Source organism: Dromiciops gliroides, chromosome 3 (genome assembly GCF_019393635.1).
Source record: "Dromiciops gliroides isolate mDroGli1 chromosome 3, mDroGli1.pri, whole genome shotgun sequence".
Classification (NCBI taxonomy): domain Eukaryota; kingdom Metazoa; phylum Chordata; class Mammalia; order Microbiotheria; family Microbiotheriidae; genus Dromiciops; species Dromiciops gliroides.
Genome location: NC_057863.1, coordinates 1,203,846 through 1,226,686, shown reverse-complemented (window position 1 = coordinate 1,226,686; position 22,841 = coordinate 1,203,846). Strand labels below are relative to the sequence as shown.

Below are 22,841 nucleotides of genomic sequence, written 5' to 3'. Positions count from 1 at the left end.
AAACTTCACCTGTGAGTAAGGAAAACTAGATGAATTCCAGCTTCATTTATTAGAAGCCAACGATGCGGATAGTAACAAAAATAAGGCCTGGGGGCGTGTTAAAGATGGTTGATTCCTACCAAGTTAGCACTCTCCAAGTTAGATATAAATTGCTACATATAAAATCTGAAGGCAAAGTACAAAAAGGACCTGTCAGCCCAGGAGCGGGGTGGATGCCCAAGTAGCCCCAGCGGCAGCTTCATGGGCCAGGGAGGAGAGGGGACAGGGATGGGGGTGCTGCCTGCAGACTTCTGAAATCTCTTATATGGGTCAAAGGCTGGTGGGATGGCAGCATGTGCTGCCTTCCCTCTCCACAGTTTGGAGGAAAATCCTGCTGTGCCTTTGGCGTGGGAACCTGTGGCAACAGGGTGTCAGGGAGATACAGCCCCAGAGTCCTGGGGTGGCCCACCCCAGAGCAGCTGCATCTTAAATCCTGGGCTTTGCTCCGAAAACAATCCTAGAGATGAGCACTGGCAGGAGGGGAGCCAGCCCCAGCCCCCATCCCACATTTACACTGAGGACACTGGAGAGGAGCCACAGCAGGGAGCACCTGTGGCTGTCTCAGCTGCCCAAGGGGAAAAGGGACAGGACCCTGGGATGAAGACTAGCCTCCAGCCCCTGCCCTATTGACCACCCACGTCTCCCCCCCAGTCACCCCGACTCTTCTTTGGCCAAGATGTGCACACTAACTGCATGCATGGTGGGACTGCAGCAGCACCAGTCGCCCCCCCCCCTCCCCCCGTGGCTCTGGGTCTTGGAGCGCCAGCTTCCATCCCCTGCACGTGGCTCTCCAGTGGGGAAATGAAGGCACGCATCCCCCCTTCCCCGTGCCCTATGCCAGCATGGATCGCTGCACAGCCTTCTGCAGTCCCTGCCGCGTCACCAGCAGGCGCACCACCTCCTCGTTCCTCTTGGTGAGTCTCTTCCTGGCTTGGTCATGGGTCACCATGGTCATATCCCAGCCATTCACCTGCAAACACAAATTTTGTCCAGCCTTTCTTGAGGCCTTGAGCTCAGTGGGGGCCCAGGTGTCCAGGAGCCTCTCTGGGATGGGCCTGGGCAGCCTGGATGCACATCCTCCCCATGGTGGCCAGGACATGCCCTGCTCAATTTGACCCCTTTCCCTCCTGGGCCCTAAAGAGCCTTCAAGAAGCCCCGCCGCAGCCAGGGCCCTAGAGGACCCCCTCCCAGTACAGGCTGAAAGCAGGCAGGGGACCTTGGGCCTAGTGCAGCCCCCTCCCCCCCACTGCCAGGGGAAGCATCCAGATCTGGCCAGAGCCCCTTCTGGAGGGGGTATGGGGGGGAGCTACTGGGAAACAGGCGGCCAGATGCCTGAGCCAAGGAGAGGATGAGTAACATTTCAGCCTTTCCTGGAGGCTGAGAGCAGGGCATGAGATACACGCCAGGTCACTGAGCCCTGTCCTATCCCCAGGTGGCACCTCCATCCGCCTCCCCCAGGGCCAGTCTGGAGACACAACTTTTGGTTCAGTTCGATTCCATCTCTCTTCCCTGGAGGCCCAGTCTACAGAAATCCCACAGCACTGTGGGTCTCCAGGACGGCCACACACCTTTAGAGGAAAGAGGGTGTGGCCCTGTCTCTTACCCAGGAGGCAGCAAGGAGCCCCAGAGGCTGAGGGGGACAGGAGGGATGGATGGACGACTATCCCATCTGGTAGGTAAGTGGAGCTAGAGACGATAGCCACCATGCTCGGGGAAAGGGGTCAAGGAGGCCCCCTTGGCTGGGAGCCTGAGGCCAAGAGGGGCCCACGTGGGCCAGCTGCCTGTGCTCGGGAGATCTGGCGAAGGGAGAAGGGGCTGGCCCACCCCGCCACTGACTGGGTAGGAGAAGCAGGCTGCTCGAGGGGACGCAGACCAGCAACAGGCAAGTGCGGGAGCTGGACTCCCTCTGGGAGAGGCAGAGGAGGGCCCGAGGCGCAGCCTGTACTTCCTGTGGGGAGCATAAAGGGAGTGACTTCCCTCCCTTGGGATGGATCTGTGCCCATCCGCTCCCTGCCTTCCAACCCTGTGCAACAGGAGCCAAGCACAGGGCCTGGCAGGCTCTCCACAGATGGTTGCGAGGTGTGCCGCTGGGCCTGGGGTCAGGATGACCCAAGTTCAAATCTAGCTTCAGACACTGACTAGCTGTGTGTCCCTGGGTAGGTGGTTTTGCTGCTGCCTACCTCAGTTTCCTCATCTGTAAAATGAAGACAGCAGCGCTGCCCTCCAAGGCCCATGGTCAGGGCTCTGGGGATGAGCTGGGCTCCCAGATTCTGCTCCTGTTTCCCCCCCACCCCACGGCCAGCCATCTCCTCACCTGCATTATCTTGTCTCCAATCTGGAGGCCAGCCACCTCTGCAGGGCCCCCTTCTGACACTCTGGTGACATAAATGCCCTGTGAGGGGAACAGCATCATTTCAGGACCGGCCGGAGGCAGGCCTTGCCCCACTGGTCCCGTGGAAGCTTGCCGAGTAAATGATGTTTGGGGCCACGTGGGGGGGTCCCAGGCCATCCCACGCGGCCAGCAGCCACCCTCACCTTGTCCGTTTTATCTTCAGAGAAGGGGTTCTGGGCTGGGTCCTGGTCGATGCCCCCTCCGATGCTGAATCCAAGAATCAGATTTTCACCTTGGCGCAATTTATGAATTTCAACTCTTTGCTAAGTCAGAAAAAAGGGAAAATCCAAATTATACCCAAAGTCACCTTCGCAGGGCGGGGTGTGGGCCCGGGGCTGTCCAGGTCACCCAGCTAGAACTCCAAAGCTTTTGGCTGAGTCTCCAAGCCCAAGGCTCCCTTCTCTGGCCCAGTGTGAGTGTCCACAGGGGTTAAGGGTTGGGCTTCTGAAGCTTGGCCCACACGTGACATAAGGAACAGGCCAAACAGACTGATCTGAGCCAGGGGTGATGAGTTCTGCCCCTGTCGCCCTGGGCAGGACCTCCCCACCTGCTCTGGGCTCTGCCCTCTCTCTCTAACCCGCTTTGTATATCGGACTTTCCCGGGCATCTTTTTCTTGTCTGACGGATGCCCTTTTCCTGCTTCCCTGGCCATTCCCCTCCCCCAAAAGCTCTCCCTTTGAACATGGAACTCTAAAAAGTACCAGTCACCAGGCATCGACTCGCTCTCCACTCGTGGGAATGGACGAGAGGCAGGAAGGCCCCATTTCTGAAACTCCTTCCCCCCAGCCCGTCCCCTGTCCCCTGGTTCTGGAGTTGTTGAGCCCTTTTAGGGTCTGGAGGGAGGCATATTATTAGGAAGGAGGGAGGGAGGGAAGGATGGAAGAGGGGTGGGAGCAAGGACAGAAGGGAGAGAGAGGAGGCAAAGGAGAGGAAAGGAACAGAGGGAGGACAAAGGGAAGGAGGAAGGTGCTATTATGAGCCCTTTTTACAGATGAAGAAACTGAGGCAGGGGGCACATGGCTTGCCCCGTGTTATTGGCTCTCCAGGCCCCATCTCCTCAGGCCATCTCGAAGGTCTCTCCCTCCCTCCCAGCCAGGCTCCCAGCAGCCCCTTGGGCATCCATCTCTGTGGGAGAGAAACCATCTCTCTGCCTTTTTCTGGGAGAGGAAGGTCATGGGCTGGGCAAACATGAGTCTGGGCGCCCGATGGAGACAGGAGAGGCCTAGAACACAAAGACGTTCCAGCCAGGCGCGCTGCCTCATCCAGTGGAGAGGCCCCGGAGTCACTCCCTGCCTGTGTAACTGACCCTGGGACCTGCAGTGACCCAGGTGCCCTGACTTGGTGGCTCCCTTAGAGAGCCTCGCTAGGCTTTGGGGCCCTCTGTACACAGCCTCCTGCTACCAGAGACCAGAAGCCCAATCCCCTCCCCACATGGCTCCCTGGGCCAGGGCCCGAGTGACAATAGCTTGCCAAGCTGAGTCAGGTCAGTGTGCCCCGCGTGGCCAGGTGCCCAGGCCCTGAAAGGCCTCTACTGACTTTCAAGAGGCCTCTGCTGACCAGCCCCTGGGGCCCCCAGAGCCCTGCCTTGGGGCAGCACCCAGAAGCCCTCGGGGCCTTGAGTGAAGGAGGCAGTCCTGTTGCATAGGCAGGGAAATAGCCCTTGAAGGGGCAGCTGGAGACACAGGGAACAGAGGGACGACCGGAAGGAGGGACTGGAGCCACACCCCCCTCCCAACTCAGCCTTCTGGACACTTTCCAGGCCCTTCCCTGGACAAAGTCCAGGCTCCACTAGGTACCTGACAGATGCCAATATGGGTGTGCAGCCCTGGAGGGCAGGGGCCCTGTTTGCTTGGTAGGCCAGCCTTCAGCACAGTGCCTGCATTCTGAAGGTGACTAATAAATGTTTGCTCTCCCTCATCTCTGTCCTGAGCCCCAGGAAACTGGACAGGGACAAGTGGCCCCTTCTAGGCGGTGAGAGCTTCACCACTGGCTGTGGGAAGGAAGCAGTGTGCCCTCTCCAACATCTGCCCCCCAACTGGGCCAGGGAGCGGCACGGGAGCAGGCCACAGCGGTCCTCCAAGGGAGAAGAGCAGGAAGTGGTGATTCAGAGACTGGGCTTTCTCCAGTGCTGGAGATCAGTTGCCATTCCAGATTTCTGACTCAGCCCACCCCCCCCCCATGCCCTTTGTACCAGCCTCCCAAAGAGCAGCCCAGCTCTGGGAGGGGGTGGCCCGATCCCTTCCACAGTAAGGCCCTGAGAGGCAGAGGCCCGGCCCGGCCCCGGGCAGTGCCAGGCTTGGTCTCCAGAGGTCCTGGCCTTGCTGAGACAGGGATGGGAAAGCCGGCTGGCCCATCAATCTCTGAACTGGACAGATAAGGAAGTGGGAGGGCCTGGGCCCAGGACAGACTGGGTGTGGGTCTGCAAGGTCACCCTGTCGGGGATGGGCAGCATCCAAAGCACTACCCCCTTCATCTCCAGAGGCAGCTCTGTGCCCCAGGGCCGGACGGGCCCCCGGATAAGGAAGCTTCCAGGAGGCCCCGCGTCCAGCCGGGCTGCTCGGTCCAGGCTCGCCATCTCAGACCAAAAAGCTCTCTGGGCCCGTGCGTGCCAGGGCTCCCCACAAAGCCGGAGGGAACCAGCCCTCGGGGCGCCCCAGGCCAGAAGTGGGGTGGGGAAGGCGCGCCCCTCTGTGTTGGGGCTGGGGGCCCAGCCAGCGGCGCTGTCCAAACTTGGGGCGCACGTCCAGCGGCTCATTCCCTAGCAGCCCCTCTGCTGGGGGTCGCTGCCCAGCTCAACCCCTCCCGCCTGCAGGCGAGGTGGGGAGGGGGGATCATCAGCCGGGCGGCGGATCCCTGCACCCCCAACTCGGTCTCGGGGATTCCCTTTCTGGAGCAAGCGCCCTCCACTCCGCAGACGACCAGGTGGGCTGGGGGGGGCAGCCCCCCCAGCTTTCGGGGGCCTCGCGGGGGAGGGGCTCACCCTCTGGCGCCCCCCCTTGGGTGTCTGCCTCGGGCACGCGCCTGCCCCGCCCCTCCCTCTCCCCGCTCTCTGGGGCGCGCCATCACACACAGTCTCGTCTTCCGTCTCCGCCTCTTTGCCCCGCGCCCCACTTCTCGGGGGACCCCCGGACCCCCGCACTCACCACCACAGCGGTGACCGGCTGCCCGGGCACGTAGGACATCTTGGCTGCGGCTCGGGCCCCGCCCGGCCCCACCCTCAGAACAAAAGGACTCGGCGGCCCCGCCCCTCATGAATTATGCATGAGCTCTCTAGCCAGTCACCGAGGGGGCCGCCCTTCTCGGGCCCCGCCTCTCGGCGAGCATTCCGGAGCATGCGCAGAGTGTCCGGGCCGGCCCGAGGGCGGGCTCAGCAGGGGACGCTCAGGAGCCTGCGCATGCACCCGGCCCGACTCCTCTCCCGGCAGCCTCTGGGCTAAGATGGCGCCCTCGGAGTCCTCGTCCTCTCCGCCCGCCTAAGGGAACTACGACGTCACTGCCGCTGCCGCCGCCGTCCGGACCAGGTAACACTCGTGGGATCCGGTGTGGGCGCCCCCAAGCTCCTGGGGTTGGGAGCCCCCTCTCGTTCCTACGTCCCAGGGTCAGCGGGGGTGGTGGGACTGGGGGGGAGGTGAGGACGTGGGTCCCTTGACCCGGACGGTCAGGGGTCAGGGGTCAGGGGTCAGGGCCTCCGCCTCTCTCCCGAGCCCGGCCCCCTCTGAGGCTGAGGCCCGCCCTGCTCATCTCCCCACCCCCCAGCTCAAAGACCCCCCCGCCCTCGGCCCCTTCTTTGGGCGGGGGTCCTCGCGCTGCGCCCCAGGCTTGGGCCTTCTCCCTAAGCCCCCCCTCCCCATGCTCCCACACCCATGCGTGCACTGACACTGACACGGATGCACCTGAAGAGGCTGGGCGGGCCGGAGGAGGGGATCCCCCCTTCTGGGAGGGGGCAGAGCCGGGGGCGCACCCCCCACACCCAGTAGCCGGGGCCCAGGGATGGGGGGCACGGGAAGGAGAGAGGGGAGATGCTTGGGAGGAGGGGGCGGCCCCTCCGTCCAGCCCCCCCTGCGCCCTCTCTCCCCGCCACGCCAGTGTCTGGCACACAGCAGGCGCCTGATGGATACCCCTTCCTCCTCCTCAGGCCTCACCCGCCCCCCGCCCCAGGCCCATCCGGTGGGGCCCCAGCAGCCCAGGAGCTGTCTGCAGACGGCAGGGCTTTGTCGTCCGTTCACGTCGCCCCCTTCCCTCCTGTCCCCCAGTATTGTGCAGGGGGCCCGAAGGGAGCCGCCCTCAGCACCTCATCTCGAAAGTGAGGAGGGGAGGGGGGCTCGGTGGCGCTGTCCAGCAGCTCTGCTGGCCCGGTCCGGGGCTGAAGGTCAAGCCTGTGGCTCAGCCAGAGCCTCGCCGTCTGTCTCCCCCTAAAGAGAAGCCCACCCCGGCTGACCAGAGGAGGAGCCGTAAGAACTTGGCTTTCTTCTGCCCCGCTCTTAGTGCCACCACGACAGCCATGGCCGCCACAGCCGCCAAGCGCGACGGGCCCCCCTTCATTAGCGAGGCAGCGGTCCGCGGGAACGCCGCCGTCCTGGACTACTGCAGGACGTCCGTGTCGGCCCTCTCCGGAGCCACGGCGGGGATCCTGGGCCTGACCGGCTTCTACGGTTTTGTGTTCTACTTCCTGGCGTCCACCCTCCTCTCTCTGCTCCTAGCCCTCAAGGCTGGAAGGCGATGGGACAAGTATTTCAAATCCAGGCGACCGCTCTTCACCGGGGGCCTTGTTGGGGGGCTCTTCACCTACATTCTGTTCTGGACCTTCCTGTATGGTATGGTGCATGTCTACTAGGGGGAGGGGAAGGACTCCTGCTGGGGTTAATGAGATGTAGACTGCTAGTGTTCCAATGGAAGTGACTGCTTGTGCTGTTAATGTTATTAGTAACTTATGATCCATCTCTGGTGATGGTCTGCAGATTAAATCCAATGTGAAACATGTCTCGCTTTATTTTCTTCTTGGTGCAAACTGTATGAGGGATTCTCTTCTGTCCGTGGCACAACTAACCCATGGGTAATAATGCCTCCTTCAAGCCTTGGGTGGGGGGGGCCTTCATTAGGGCATCTTTCTTTTTTTGTTTTTCAGGGTGATGAGGGTTAAGTGACTTTCCCAGAGTCACACAGCTAGTGTCAAGTGCCTGAGACTAGATTTGAACTCAGGGCTGGTGCTTTATCTACTACGCCACCTAGCTGCCCCAACTTCTAAATCTCCCCCGCCCAGGACAATGGGGGTTAAGTGACTTGCCCAGGGTCACACAGCTAGTAAGTATCAACTGTCTGAGGCCAGATTTGAACTCAGGTCCTCCTGACTCCAGGGCTGGTGCTCTATCCACTGCACCACCTAGCTGCTCCCATTAGGGCATCTTTGCAGAGCACAGCACCCATCCTCCCTCCCACAGCCTCTTACCCACCAGCTCCTCAGTCAGACTAGAAACCTAAGCTAATTCCCCCAAATCATTTCTTCCTAGAAATCTGGAGGGTAATGCCTCAGGCCTCTCTCCCTCCCTTCCATCTTTGGATGCCCCTCCCATTGAGGGCTAGCTAAGCCTCCCAGCAGATCACCTCCCACATGGAGGACTTCAGTAGTGAGACCAGGGCCGTGCAAAGACAGAACCAAACACGTTCTGCTTCCCCTGGAATAAATAGGAAGGAGAATGAAGAGAGACTGCGTGTGAAGGCAGTTGTCTGTGCACTCAGTGCCACTTGTGGCTGGAAGCACATGTGTAACTAGCGAGTGTCCAGGGGAGATTGCAGGGGCCTCCGGCCCCAAGCCTGGTGCGCTAGCTTCACAGCTGCTGACAACCTGTGGTGGGGATGGGAAAGGAAGAGAGTATTCCTCATCGTCATGGGCAGCTCAGCTCCCCAGAGGGATGGAAACAGCTAGAGCAGAGAGCACGGAAACCTCATTTGGTCCTGCCACACGGGGGCCCAAGACCTCCAAAGCTCTGCTCAGGCGTGGCCTTTGTCCGTGGCGGTGGGAAGAAGGAGCTTCTGAATCCTTGTCTGATTGATGGCCCGGCCCAAGGATAAGGGAGCACCCTTGTTGTTATTTGGCCTGTTTTCTCCAAGAGTCCGTCACCCCAGGGTGAGGTCATGACTTGCACTGAATTGGATTGAAGTGAGGCGGGGCTGTGCAGGGTCACCAGCCTCACTCTCTCCTCCAGAGCCATCTGGGTCCAGGGGCAAGATATATATCAGGACAACTAGAGATGGCCCCGGATGTTTGAGGCAATTGGGGTTAATTGACTTGCCCAGGGTCACACAGCTAGGAAGTGTCTGAGGTGAGATTTGAACTCAGGTCCTCCTGACTTTGAGGCCAGTGCTTTATCTACTACACTCTCAGGGGGTACCTTTAGGGGAGACCTGAATGTTAGGAGCCAAGTGGAGAAAGCCTGCAGATAGGGTCCTTCCCACCCACACTGGCCATAGGGGATCTTGGAGGAATAGATGACACTTTTTTTTTTTTTGGTGAGGCAGTTGGGGTTAAGTGACTTGCCCAGGGTCACACAGCTAGTAAGTGTCAAGTGTCTGAGGCTGAATTTGAACTCAGGTCCTCCTGACTCCAGGGCCAATGCTCTATCCACTGTGCCACCTAGCTGCCCCATAGATGAGACTTTTAATGGTACCCCAGAGATCTCTGAGTCTGTGACCTTGAGGTCACCTTGTCCTTTGACAAGGCCCAAGGCGGTTCGAGGGATGGGGCCTGCTCTGGAAGGGAGACCAGGTTCACATCTTTGTTCCCACTTGGGCAAAAGCCAGTTTCTTGTGGGTGACAAGGCATTTATTAAAGCTCTATTGTGCAGAAACGTTGGTGCTGCCCAAGGGAAGAAGCTGCACACATGCCCCTCTTAGAAGTGCGCCCCCCCCCCCCTCCTCACCCACAGGTGCCTCTCACTTGTATTTGGCTCCTTGACACAAGGGCTGCCCATCACTGGGGGCCTCCAAGCAAGACTGGCTGACTGAAGAGTGGACCCCGCCCCCACTGCCTGGCCTGCAATGCTGCTGGGCCCCCAGCTTTGCCCCTGGGGGGGGCGGGGGCAAGCCCCGGGGGGCTGTGGCAGGATGGGAGTGCCACCTCACTGGTCCTGGAAGTCTGGGTAATGTTTGCAGAGCATTTCAGCCATCCTCACCACACACCTAAGTTGAATTCTAAGTTTGTGGTCCAGGGGATGAGCAGAGAGAAGGCTCTACCTTCCAGAAGTTGCCTGTCTCCAGCAGCACCCCCCCCACACCAAGAGATTGGGGCTCGCTTGACTGCCAGAGACACCCCCAAAGAGCCAGGCAGTGCTGTAGCCCCCTCCCCAACTCTGACACGCAGGGGCCCAAGGCAGGCAGGCTGGCACTGCCCCAGGTAAGAGCCTGGGTCCTCTGACTGTGTTCCCTCCTCAAAGGGGGCTCCCAGGGGCCCAGGGTACTGCTCCCCCGCATGCTCCCTTAGCCCGACTTGGAACATGAAGAGGAAGGTTCCATGCTGGCCTCATGTCAGCCCCTCGGTGTGGTCCATGTGGTGAGCTTGTCCCTTCCCCACCTTCTCTACTATGTCCAGAGTGGCTGACCCCTTCAGGAGCCATGGGCCCCGAATACCCAGAGGCCAGGGGTGGCCTGCAACTGTCAGACACACAAGGAGGTTCTGGGGAGCCGGGGATGGCACATGGGTGTGCCCCATCCTGGTGATGCTGGCCCACCCTGGGGGCCTGCGAGCCGCTTTCCCATGCTCCTCTGCAGCAGGGCTGTCGCTCTGACTACGTCTCCACCGTCTGGAGTTGCTCCGGTGGCTCCGGTCCACCTGGACAGCCCGAGTCCTGTTTCCCATTTACCAGGCGCCTGGACAGGAATTTCTGTGAGGTTAGCCTGTGGGCAAAATGAGGCAGAGGGAGAAGAGCTGTAACCATACAGGACCCTTAGGCCGGGAGGTGTCTCCCCACAGCAGGGGTCCCAGGGAGCCAAGGAGGGCCTCATCCCTGGGCTGTGGTGAGGGGCGCCCCTGCCTCTAGCTTTGCAGACAGCAGTGGCACTGCCAGCTGGGCGGCATAGAGCGGATGACAGCTCACCTCACTTCTTCGTATTTCTTATCTCTGTAGAAGTGGCTCTTTTTGATCAGGTAGATGAGCACTAAGTCACAGAAGAAAGCTCCCTGAAAAAAGCCAGCGACATCAGCAAGGGGGCCTTTCCTCATCCCCATAGCCTCCTGGTGGTCAGCGCTTTGGGGGCCGGGCAGCCCTGGGACCTGGGGGCTCTCCCCTATCTCGATGGAACCCAGACCTCACAGAAACTGCAGCCTGGGCCCAGCCCCAAGAGCCAGGAGTCTAGGGCCACCTGCAGCCATGGGGGGTAAGAAAGAAGCTCTCTCAAGGTCTCAGTTCCTGGGACCTGCCCCTCAAGCAGCCCCCTAGCCTGCAGTGGGGGGGGGGCAGTCTGTGATGGGCTACTTACAGCACCCATAAGAGCCACTCCTGTTCCCACATTGATGACCGCGGGGATGATGCTGAACCTCCCAGCCTGAAAAAAAGAGTCCAAAGAAGGGGGGGGAGCGGCAGGGCCCAGCGGCCACGTGCCTGCCCCATGCTCCCCTCCCCTCCCAAGAGGGGCCTGACCTGTGGTGACAGTGGTGCAGCCCACACATGTACACACACCTTGCCATTCACCAGCACATCAAAGCGGATCCCATAGACCTTCATCAGTGTGCGGAACTCAACCCCGTTGGCATCTTGGTAATATTTGGCAAACCTGGTCAGAGGAGGAGGCACTGATGCTGGGCTCCAGCTGCCAGCCATGGATCTCCAATCACCGTCACCCCAGGAAGAAATTCAGGGTTATGGAGCCCCCCAGCCCCGGCACCAAGACAGCCTGCCAGGCTTCGGGACCCCACTGCTAGAGGCTGGGCTGGGGGCAACCTCTTCTGCAGGGCTCCCTGACTTGCCCCAGTACAAACCCCCTTCCTCACTTTCCCGCTTCCTAGGGGCCCCTCCCTGTTCCACAAAAGGGGCTTCCCAGTTCCACCTTGCCTCAGGGGTACTGCCTGCCTCATGGCCCAGTACAACCCCATCTACCTAAAGTTGTATCCAGAGGAGACCGACTTCTCAGCAAATTTGTTGTCCAGACGGCTGAAGGAATACTGAGGATTGCAGGCCGAGGGAGCTCTGTCCAGATCACAGTCCCATTCTATCTGGATCCCTATCACCCCACCCTTGAAAGAGAGAGGCCACCAGACACTCCCAAGCCTGGAGGCTAGGGAGAGGAGGAAGCGGGTGCTGTCCTGGAGGGAACACACAGCCCAGATGGAGATGGCCCTGGGACGCCTGCTTAGGGAGACAGCTGACAACACAGGCCCAGAGAAGTGGGACCCAGATGTGCAGGGAACATCTCCATCGGCGGCAGGGCCCTGGGAGCAGGATCAGCCAACTAGGGCTATGTGGCGCAGGATGGTCCGGTCCAAGGAGGACAGGGACCTTGGGATAGGGCAGTGCTGGGTCCAGATGCTTCCCTAGGCTGAGGGAGGGTGCAGGGACCCGAGGGAGGCACAGCAGCTTAGGGGGATTACCTCAGAGGCCATCTCCTGGAAGTCATTCCCAGTATAGTGGACCAGAGTGCCCAGCCGGAAGATAGGACAATAGAGGGTCTCGGGACTATAGTGGCAGGACTTCAGAAAGCTTCTGTCTTTGGTCTGTAGCACATTGGACCTGAGGAGAGAAGGTCGGGGCCTAAGTAGACCTCGGAAAGTAGGCGTGATGGACCAGATTGGAGAGGAGGAAGTGGCTTGGTACAATCTGGGGCCTAAATAGACCTCGGAAAGTGGGCGTGATGGACCAGATTGGAGAGGAGGAAGTGGCCTGGTACAATCACAGACTCTCAGCATCAGCAGGGGCCTGTGAAGCCCTGGGGTTCAGCCCAGGGTGGGCTGAGGAAGATGGGGCTGGTGTCTTGAGACACGTGGTGGGGGAGGTGCCTGGGGTCTGAGGACACTGAGCTCACACTCCACAAGCAGCGTGACAGGGCAGTGCCTGGAGCTCACAGGACCCTGGCCTCCTCTGTGCTTTGGGGGTGCTCTCAGGCCGTCCCCCACCTTTGTGACACTCCCCACTCCCGTGACTGACCTCCTTGGCTTCCTCGGAGTCCCAAGTAAAATGGTGCCTTCCCCAACCCTTCCTAATCCCAGAGCCTTCCTTCGGCCCATTATTGCCCATTGATCCCGCTCATAGCTGGTCTGGCTGTGTTGGTTTGCTTGTTGTCAGCCCCATTAGGTGGGGGCTGCCTTTCCCCTCTTTGTGTCCCCAGCACAGCACGTTTGGAGGTCCAGCAGAGAGGCTGAGGCAGGACAGGGAGGGGGAGCTGGTCACTGAGATAGAGGGAGAAGAGGAGACACACGTGGTCAGTGGCCACGGCCTGGGATAAAGATCCAGAGGAGACTGGGCAAGAGAAATGATTCAGCCTAGTGGCATTTGAGACACCCACCCTGAAGTGGACGATACCCCCGCACCCCCATTGGCTGCCCCCGTTACCTCTAGGAACAAACATAAACCCTGTTTAGAGCGCCTCATGCCCTGGCCTCAGTCTACCTTTCAGGTCTTCTTCCACCCCTCTGCTCTCTGTGTCCCCTGTGAGCCAGCCCTGCTTCTCACCACCCAGGATGCCCAATTTCCCATTGCCCTGCCTTTGCATTGTCTGGCCCCAAGCCTGCCCCACCCTCACTCCTCACCTCACCGCCACCTGCTAGGTCCCTTGGCAACACCACCTGGGACAGGTCTGTCCTAGGCCTCCAAGCAGCGGATGCCTCGCCCTTCTGTCAGGTTAGAGTGTGTGTGCACATGTGTATGTGTTGTGTGCACTCATGTGCGTGCATGGGTGTACACGGGTGTGTCCATGTATGTGTGTCCACATATGTGCATGTGTATGCATGCACGCATATGTGTGTGCACTCACTGTATGTGTGTATCCACGTGTGCGTGAATGTGTGTGGGCGTGCATGCGTGCACGTGAGCCATCTACCTAGTGATTTGCATATGATCTTCCCTTGGAAGGTAGTGCAGGGCCTGCTTCACTTGGGCCTCTGTCTTCTTGTTCCTGTCCCAGTGCCAGCCCTGCCAAGAGGCCAGTTCCCAGAAATGTGCTCTGTCGAGACTCCTCAGGAACAGCAGGAAGGCTTGCTTCAGGAGTGGGCTGGCTGTACTTAGGCACCTCTGAAGGGCCTCCCAGTTCTGAGTTCCCATGCTCCCACCCTCCTGCCAGCTCCTAAGCCCAGACCCAGGATAGTGCCCCAGCCTCTCCAGGGCAGGGTATAAGGGTACCCGGCAACAAGGGGTTACTACCGGTCACTGTGTGGACTTTCTCCAGGACCAGAGGGGGCTTCCTAGGGCTCTGAGAGCCACGGTCTCTAGGGTGATGACAGCCTGGGGGAAGGGTTCCCTTCCCTGCCCTGTGCCTCATAGGGCACATGGGATTGCCAGGGGTAGTGGCCTCTGCCCCTCAGCCTACCCCTAGGCACAGCAGACTGCCATTGTCCCAAACAGCACCCTCTCCCCTTCCCAAGCCCAGCCCAGGGGGAGGCTCAGTCTTCACATATGTCAAATGAGGGAATGGTCCTTTCTAGTCCAGACATCCCATGGCCCTGTGGTCTCAGCAATGCCTCCAAGGTGGCAGCTAAGGCACTGCCAGGCTTGGTCAGGGGGTGACCCAAGACAGTTATACAGACAAAGGCACATACACTGTGAACTGATCATGTCCACTGACACACCCCCACACTGGGCACCCTGGCACACTCAATGGTGCCACACTCCCTGAGTACCCTGGCACACTCACTGGTGCCATACTTCCTGAGTACCTTGGCATACTCACTGGTGCCACACTCATTGGGCACCCTAGCACACTCACTGGTGCCACACTCATTGCGCACCCTAGCACACTCACTGGTGCTACTGACACATATGGTTAGGCATCTTTGCTCTTTGTGTTGTGTTTTTCACACCACATCCCTACAAGGTGGGCAGAGGGGAGCCTCCCACCCCCAGCCACACATACCCTTCATTTGTGAACTAGCAACCAGGGCTTCCTTGAGCACCACCCTACCCTACTTACTTGGAAAAGTTGAACTTGGGGAAGCGGATGGTATTCTTTATGTAGACGGTGAAGTCTTCAGCCTGTCCCAGAAGGGGCTCCCTGGAAGTCCCAAAGGTCAGGTTAGCCCCGAGCAGCTCGTCCCCCCTCCCCAGCTCCCCAAAGGAGTCTTGAGAATCCGTGCTCTGAGCTGAGCTCCCCAGCTGTGCTGTGGCTGCCCTGGGATAGCTGACAGAACGAAGGATGTGTGTGGAAGGCAGTGCAGGGTGGCCAGGCTGGTGTCTGGGCTTCACCCTTCTCTCTAAGCTGCCCTCCCCCTCCTCCCCCCCCTCCTCCCCAGCCTCCTAGAGCAGGCAGGGAGAGCGACTAGTTCTAGCCCAGAGGTCTCTGCCTGGACCTGGAGCTGGCAGTTTAGCCTCAGGTGGTGCCCCCAGAGGGCAGGGCCTCCTCCTGATCCCTTCTCCTAAGGCCAGACAGGCTTACTTGGGCTTGGCCAGCTTCTCCACTGGGCACCAGGCAAACACCTCACATGTGCCACTGTTATTGCTGCCCCCCATGAGACAGTTGCCAGTCTTCACTCCTGGAAGGGTAAGAGTCACATGAGGGAGGGGCAGTGCCCCAAGCCCCTCCCAGGGGCTGTCTCCTCCCCCAGGCCTCCCATGGCTCACCATTCCCAGTGATGATGGCTTCTCCTTTGGGACAGTCACTGTCCTGGAAGCACACAGCACCTGGAATATTGGGGTTCTGCTGGGAGAGGGGAGACCAGACACGGCGCAGTCAGGAGGACTTGAATTCAAATCTAGCCTCAGACAGTGTGACCCTGGACAAGTCACTCAACCTCAGTCTGCCCCAAGGGGATAAAGTGCTCAACACGGCTCCTGGGGTACTGTGGTGGGCACTCCATAAACCCTTATTCCCCCCCACCAAAGTACTCTAGGGGAACATAGAGCTGAACACTCCCCAGAAGGGCCTCTGATTTCTACTTCAGCATCTGGGCCCCAAGACCTTTCTTCCCTGGGTTCCCCTGTGGTGCCCAGCAGTGTCCAGCAGAGGGCAGCGACAATCCAGGAACTGGCCCATCTTGACCCCCACCCCCAAGGAAGCAGCTAAGGGCCACAGTTGGTCCTGGAATCAGGAAGACCCCAGATGCTTATAGCTGTGTGACCTTGGGTGAGTCACTTCACCTCTGTCTGCCTGAGGTTTCTTAGCTGTAAGCTGGGGATAACAGCATCTCTCTCCCTGGGCGATTGTGAGAATCAAATGGGTTAATAATCATAAAGTCCAGTGCCTGGGCAGCTCAGTGGTGCAGTGGATAAAGTGCAGGGCCTGGAGTCAAGAGGACCTGAGTTCAAATCTGACCTCAGTCACATCAGCTGAATGACCCTGGGCAAGTCACTTCACCCTGTTTGCCTCAGTTTCCTCATCTGTCAAATGTGCCGAAGAAGGAGATGGCCGAGCCCTCCAGTATCTCTGCCAAGAAAACCCCAAATGGGCTCATGCAGAGTCAGACATGACTGACAAATGACTGAGCAACAACAAAAAGGTCCCTGGTCCAGTGCCTCAGTAGGCATTGTGGGAGGCCCTGGAGACCTGGCCCCCGGACCTCCCATTTCCTTCCCTCTGCTCCCCAGCACCAGATTCAGCTCCCTAATACAGCTCAGGAATCCTCAATGGCTCCTCACTGTCCAAAGACAACCTCCAAGCTCCCGAGCATCTCAAACTGCCTCCCATCCACGTGCCCAGTATTGTCTCTCAGTGTTGTCTCCTCCAGACAAGCTGCGCTTGCAGCTCTTCCTCAAACGTAGCTCACACCTGCTGCCTCCTGATCCCTGCTTACTGAGTGCCCTTTCTGCCACCTCTCCCATGCCAGCATCACCTGTCCGATTCCTTCAAGGCCCATCTCAGGTGTCACTGCCTCCAGGGACCCCCTTCCCACCGGCTCCAGTGCCAATAGCGTGAACTCCCCCGGAAGGTCCGGAGCCTGGGGACCGCCCCGGCACCATCCTTTCAAGGGGCTTCTGACTGCTCTGCCACCTTCATCTTCTCATCAGTCTGGCCACAGCTGGCATCTGGGCCCTGCTGCCCCTCAGCTCCTGGGGGGTGTCAGCCTCCCCCCACCCCGAGGCCTCTCTTCCTCCTCCCCTCATCACTTGATCTGAGAATTCAGTGCCCACTTTTAGAGCCTTGAACTCATCAGCTCACAAGGCCTCTCTCTCAGCCTGCCTGGAGAAACAGGCAAAACACTACATGAGAGGCCTAGAAGTGGCAGCATGGATGAGCGGCTTGGGTGCCCCGCTGAGAGAAGGTTGGCTTTTGTTCTGCCTGGGGCTCCCAGAAGAGCTTCCTGGTCCAAGGTGAGGTTAAAGAAAATCCCTTTGATGGATGCTCCTTGGGGAGGGGGGGGGAATAGATGGGGGGGCAGAGATGGGAGGACCCCATTTATCCTTCCAGCTCCTCCAGGAACCTAGAGGGGACCAGGTGCTCAACAATGAGTGGGATAGAATATGGACTAGTTTACAAAGAAAAATGCTACCTGCTCCTCCTCCTGCAATCCTCTCCATAGGTGCCCTGCTGGTTACCAAAGGGACTAGGTGAGAGGGGGCAGGCACGATGCATGGCACAGGCAAAGTGGCTTGACTAGGCTTGGCTCAGTGTTGGAGACGGTGGGAAGGGAAGGGATGGTGGGAAGAGGTGATAGGAAGGGGGGATGGGAGGGGATGATGAGAAGTGATACTGGGAAGGGATGATGGGAAAGAATGATGAGAAGGGATGATGAGCAGGGGAGGATGGGATAAGGTGATGAGAAGGGAGGGTGGAAGGGATGATGGGAAGAGGTGCTGGAAAGGGATGCTGGGAAGGCATATTAGGAAGGGGAGATGGGAAGGGAGGATGGGGAGGGGGATGGGAAGGGAGGATGAGCAGGGGGATGGGAAGGGATGCCCACAGGACTGACAGCTGAGAAGGCTCCCCTGGAGGAGGGTGACATTATTTTTCAGTGTATACCCCTCTCTCCCCCAGCTCCCATCAGTCCCTTTTGTGTCCCATGGCCTCTGACCTCAGCACAGGTGGTCTGTCGCTGATTCGGGGTCACAATCATGTTGGTGACAATGAAGAAAACATTTTCTCCCTGAAAAGACAAGGACAGGACCACATGACCCAGCACCCTGGCTGAGGCCCACATGGATCCCATAGTCACAGAGGACACAGGCAGGGAGGTCACGTTTCTCCCTGTGGGCTGGCCTGTTGGAGCCTGGGGCTCCACGCCTAGGCTGTAGCTAGAGAAGGTACAGAAGCTGTGTTCTGCCTTCATCTCCTGAGCTTTGGTCCCCCCCAAATCTCTCCTGTCTCCATGTTCCTGGCTGGGAGCCCTGTGACCTCTCCATCTGGAGGCTGATCTTGGAGTGTTCCTGCCCCACCCCCAACATAGGTGCTGCTGCCTGAATCTAGGCAGGGGCAGTGGGGGAGGAGGAGAGAGAGGGGAAGGAAGTAGTTGTTACTGGCCCAGGCTACCTCCCAGCTGGCTGCCTCCCCTCCCCAGCCGAGCCTTAGCTCTTGCTAAGGACTCAGGACTCTTCAGATTCTGGGCTGAAGCTACTGAGACAGAACAGGGGGTAGCATTTGGAGCAGGGTACTCCATGAGGCCAGGCAATCACCTCTGCTGCCAATGCCAAAGTCCCTTGGGAGTCAGCAGGGGCCCAAGGTCTGGGTGGGGGCACCTCCAGTTCAGCCCAGACCTGAACAAGAGTCCACTTAAAATGTCCCTGATATTTCTTTTTTTTTTTTTTTTTTTTTTTAGTGAGGCAATTGGGGTTAAGTGACTTGCCCAGGGTCACACAGCTAGTAAGTGTCAAGTGTCTGAGGCCACATTTGAACTCAGGTCCTCCTGAATCCAGGGCTGGTGCTTTATCCACTGCGCCATCTAGCTGCCCCTGGGAGATGTCTCACTGAGGCAAAAACTGCCTCTGTATTTACCTCCTAGTCCTCCCTCCCTTCTGGGACCATGCAGAATAGGGCTGGTCACTCTTCCTCAGGACGGACTCCTGTCCATGTCCCCTGTGAGTCACAGGATCCTGGATCTAGTGGGCAGGCCCCCATCTGCTGGATGGACACCCTGAAGCCAATAGAGGCTCAGGGAACTGCCCATGGGCACGAAGGGAGCCAGCATTTGACCCCAGGCCCTCAGACTCCATTGTCACACCCCACATGACTCCTCTGGTTGCCTGGACTGACTGATGTGCCGGATAGCTGGGTGAGAGGCAACCTTGGCTCGCACCTGGGAGGGGATGACATAGTCAGCCACGTCCCAAAGCCGCTCCTTCAGCTCTGAAGTGTTAGTGAAGGCCACACCTTTGACCTTGGTGATGACCGAGCTCTGGATGGAGGTGTCCACCGTCTGGTAGCCCTTCTTCACCAGGAACACCCACCTGCAACAGGCAGAGGTGAAGGCCAGGAGGAGGGCCCGGGCTTTGACAACATCTTAGCAACAACAATGGTCACAATGAATAACTGACTGTGCACCAAGCCCTTAGGATACATTGTTTCATTTGAAGTTCAAGGGAACTAACTACAAGGCCTGGCCTGGAGACAGAAGCAGCTGCAGTTTCCCAGGGCCCTGCTCCAGTCCCCTGGGCCAAGGTGGATGAATGAGGCAATGGATCCCAGGCCTGGCTGGGATCCTCCCTGGAGCACACCACATACACCCAGTGCAGGGACCCTCCTCCTCTACAAGCACCCTGCTGCCCACCCGCCTCCCTCGGGGATGGCTTTGGACTGTGCCCAGAAAGCACATCCTTGCTGGAGGGGCTGTTGCTGGAAGAGGGGGGAGCATAACGAGCAGACTTCCTGCCACCACCCCCTGCCCCCCACCGGCCCCCAGTCCTAAGAAGAGAAAGGACAAAGCTGGATTTCTAGGGTAGTCAGGCTCACCCTTTCCAACTGTGCCCCTAACCCCTTATCCCCATCCACATACTGACCCTCCCCGCCCCGCCCCGTGCCCCTGGCCCATAACAGTCACCCTGACCCTGGTCACAGACTGACTCCCTGGCCCAACTACGCAGCTGTGTCCAAAGGAATCTTTCTCCAGGTGACCTGAGTAAGAGCCTGGCTACATACAACCCCCCTCCCCGCTGCCGCTAGAGCCAGAAGCCAGAAGATGCCTCATTCTGCCCTGGTATATGTTGGCACTCCAAGTACCCTCCCTGAAAGCCACAATAGCGGCTGCCAGCCAGGGCACTGGCCACATGGGGGCGCACAAGGTCTGCTCTTAATAAGTGCCAGGAAATGGGCCACAGAAATGCTGTGGCCGCGTTACCACTGTGCCCCAGCACATAGCCTGTGGCGGGGAGACTCCCCAGGACTACCTGGTTCTCCAGGTCCAGGACCAAGCACCACCCACTGGCCCTGGGTCCTCGGTCATTGTGGTTTGGACCAGATGCCCGATCCCCTGGGACCTTGGGACCAAACCTCGCTGGGACTCAGTCATCTCATTGATAAAATAAAAGGGATCCATCCAGATCCTATGAAACCAGGCTGGCCACCTGGCCTCACCAGCAAACCCCCAGGACTCCAGAGGACTGAACGGGCCAGGAGGGGCCGTCTCACCCAAAGCTCATTAGAGACAAACGCCACCCAGCCAGGGGGCATGGAGCCCCAGTCTGGCCTTCCATCACGGGGCTCTGGGGTTGGCAGGAAGTGCCTCCCATCCTCCAGCAGACAGTCCCTTTTGCACCTGGTGGCCTGTCACACATGAAAGAAGCCAACTGTGCTGTCCTGCCTGCCCGGGCTCATCATCTTCATGCTGAACACCCCCAAAGTTGCTCTGAATCAGGCCTCACCATTCTGACTTTCCATGGTGTCTCTTCTGCATCTCACCCCTGTCCCTCCTGAAATGTATCAGCCAGAGCTGAGCTGAGCCCACAGCACAAGGCAGAGGGACCCCATGGGCTCCATAACCCTGGAGCCTGGCTTCTCAATGCAGCCTGAACCTAATCAGAATGTGCTGTTTCTTCATTATTCTGTCATACTCTGGAGTCACATTGGGCTTGGGGGCAGAGTGATTGTAGGCAGAGAGGTGGCACCACAGTGCACAGAACAATGTGCTAGGAGTCAGGAAGACCTGAGTTCAAATCCAGCCTCAGACACCTACTTGGCTGTGTGTCCCTGGGCAAGTCACTTCACCTATGCCTGCCTCAGCTCCCTCATCTGTAAAATGGGGGCATTAATAGCACCGCCCTTGCAGAGTTGTGAGAACCCAATGAGGTTATATTTCTAAAGTGTTCTGTTGGTCATGAGTCCGCTAACTGCGCCCCCTCCACCCCCCCCCACACTCTCATTGAGCCTCTTTGTGTGTCTTCTTCTCTTCTCCCCTCCCCTCTCTTCCCTTCTCCTCACTGAAGCCTTCAGGCAGAGACTAGATGGCCACAAGTGTGGGAACATACCAGTGGGTGATTCCTGATCCATTAAGATCTGAACTACTACTTCCGGTTCTGGGACTCTTCCACCGGATAGGGGCTGAGGACAGCCATCATGTCTCCTTGCTGCTGCCCTCCCTGCTCCCCGTCCCATTCTCCCCAGACCAAGCAAGGCTCAGCCCCTTCCAGCATCTCTCTCAAAGAAGGGAGGGTGGTGTGGTTCAATGGGCAGTGTGCTGGATCTGGAGCCTGAAAGTGAGGGTCTCTGTACCCACCAGGTTCTGCAAGTGTTTGCCACCATCCCCACTGTCACCTGTGCCTGCTGTGTGTGCTACTGTCACCTACAACTGGTGTGTGTGTTGCCAGTTGTTTTAGCCAAAGACGAGCCTTGATACACATCCTCAAGGAATCATCTTGATTTAGACTTGACTCTGCCCCTCTGTCATTCCAGCCATCCAGCATTCCCTAAACCTGACTCCAACAACAGCTGCCCCTCCTTTGCCACCCCAGCTTAATTATAAGAGGTGTGTTCAGCAATTCATAGGTCTGCAGTTAACTGCTAGGAATGGCCTGGCTCCAGGAAGTAATGAAGGGATGTTTAAGTAGGTGTTGAACCCTTGGAGAATTGAAAGAAGGAAGGAGGGAGAGAGGGAATGGGGGAGGAAGGAAGGGAGGAAGGAAAAGAGGGAGTGGAGGAAGGGGAAAGAGGGGAGCCGGTTGGACCCCAAGGCCAACTCCAGGACCCTTGGGCCCAGCTGCCTCCCCGGGCTCAGAGCAGGGGGGCAGTAAGGGAGCTCAGCCAACAGGCTGTCCTTGTCAGTCAGCCTGGCCTGGAACCTAGTTGGCACTGGCTATAAATAATCCTGAGATGGCTCAGCCATCTTCTGGGCCCAGGGCACCTGGAGGACAATGGAGGAAGGGTTGGGAAGCTGCCAGTCAAGGAGCTGCCTGTCCACCCAACCCCAGGCTTCCCCTACTGGTGGGGAGGAGTGGGGCCGGAACCTCCTCTGTCTCTCTGGGCCAGGAGCTCTGGTCCCACTACGTGCCCAACAACCAGTAAAGGAGAGGGGTCTTGGGAGGCTGGGGGGTGAGCATGGGATGAGGGGACCAGGCAGACCCTCAAATGTCCCTGGGGCTCCGGGTCCTCTAGTCCAAGCTCTTGGGTTTACAGATGGGGAAACGGAGGCACAGACAGAGACCTGGATGAGGTTACATAGGGAGGTAGAGCCAGGCTAGGACCAGAACCCCACCCCCCCACCCCCATCCGCAGACATACGTACACACAGGTGCGTGTACACACACACACACACACACACACACACACACACACACACACACTGCCCTCAGCTCACTGACCCAGCTCCTAGCTCCTTCCGGACTGCCTGGCAGCCGCCCGGCCTCACTCACCCCAGCAGGTAAGCCAGGATGGCCAGCTGCATCAGCCGGTAGAGAAGTCCCACCTTCTTGTTCTTAGCGATCACATACTTTTCGGTCTTGTAGTCAAACAGGCTGAGGCACAGGCTCCTGCAGTTCACCTGGCCCATCCTAGCCCGGCTCACTCAGCCGCAGGGCAGCTCGGTGCCCTCACTCCAGAGGCCCAGCAGCTGGCGAGGGGCGGGGCTCAGCCTTGGTCCCTCCTCCCCGCCCCTGCCCGCACTGCGGGCCGAGGTCCGGCCTCCAAGGTGCTTGGCAGGGGGCCTTTCCTGGCCTCAGCTCCTTGGGCTGTGTGGTTTCCCATGCTGGGCTGACTTCTGACGAGGGAGTGCATGAGCGGGGCCAGGGCCCCGGCATCCTTAGAGTGCTTGGGCGGGCGGTGGGGGGGAGGGGGGGGATGGGGCAGAGTCCTCCCACACACACCATGAGCTTTGTCCTCTTATGCCCATCCATCATTTGTTCCTCCTGTGCCTGGA

At 59.0% G+C, this 22,841-nt stretch overlaps 3 protein-coding genes across 7 annotated transcripts; 1 reads left to right on the top strand and 2 right to left on the bottom strand.

The window, feature by feature from the left end:
* Nucleotides 1–30: 30 nt before the first annotated feature.
* Nucleotides 31–5,665, bottom strand: TAX1BP3 (Tax1 binding protein 3). Its single transcript, XM_043993052.1, has 4 exons — nucleotides 5,575–5,665; nucleotides 2,575–2,694; nucleotides 2,354–2,431; nucleotides 31–1,009 (listed from the first exon to the last, which is right to left on the bottom strand). The coding sequence occupies exons 1-4, from the start codon at nucleotides 5,611–5,613 to the stop codon at nucleotides 872–874; spliced, it is 375 nt and encodes a 124-aa protein (XP_043848987.1). The 5' UTR covers nucleotides 5,614–5,665; the 3' UTR covers nucleotides 31–871.
* EMC6 (ER membrane protein complex subunit 6) lies at nucleotides 5,312–7,411 on the top strand. 4 transcript variants are annotated; one of them, XR_006355593.1, is made up of 2 exons: nucleotides 5,312–5,952; nucleotides 6,567–6,702. XR_006355593.1 is itself a non-coding variant. In XM_043993055.1 (2 exons), the coding sequence occupies exon 2, from the start codon at nucleotides 6,933–6,935 to the stop codon at nucleotides 7,263–7,265; it is 333 nt and encodes a 110-aa protein (XP_043848990.1). In that variant the 5' UTR covers nucleotides 5,780–5,952; nucleotides 6,685–6,932; the 3' UTR covers nucleotides 7,266–7,411. The 4 variants fall into 4 exon arrangements, 3 of the variants coding, with proteins under 3 accessions (XP_043848990.1, XP_043848988.1, XP_043848989.1); XM_043993055.1 differs by having other exon boundaries at nucleotides 5,780–5,952; nucleotides 6,685–7,411; XM_043993053.1 differs by lacking the exon at nucleotides 6,567–6,702 and adding an exon at nucleotides 6,917–7,411 and having other exon boundaries at nucleotides 5,796–5,952.
* A 1,832-nt stretch (nucleotides 7,412–9,243) lies between these two features.
* P2RX5 (purinergic receptor P2X 5) lies at nucleotides 9,244–22,622 on the bottom strand. Of its 2 annotated transcripts, XM_043991017.1 has the most exons (12): nucleotides 22,339–22,621; nucleotides 18,795–18,945; nucleotides 17,577–17,648; nucleotides 15,190–15,265; nucleotides 15,005–15,101; nucleotides 14,543–14,623; nucleotides 12,012–12,150; nucleotides 11,521–11,657; nucleotides 11,104–11,197; nucleotides 10,904–10,969; nucleotides 10,522–10,604; nucleotides 9,244–10,321 (listed from the first exon to the last, which is right to left on the bottom strand). In XM_043991017.1, the coding sequence occupies exons 1-12, from the start codon at nucleotides 22,473–22,475 to the stop codon at nucleotides 10,213–10,215; spliced, it is 1,242 nt and encodes a 413-aa protein (XP_043846952.1). In that variant the 5' UTR covers nucleotides 22,476–22,621; the 3' UTR covers nucleotides 9,244–10,212. The 2 variants fall into 2 exon arrangements, with proteins under 2 accessions (XP_043846952.1, XP_043846953.1); XM_043991018.1 differs by lacking the exon at nucleotides 17,577–17,648 and having other exon boundaries at nucleotides 22,339–22,622.
* Nucleotides 22,623–22,841: the final 219 nt, after the last annotated feature.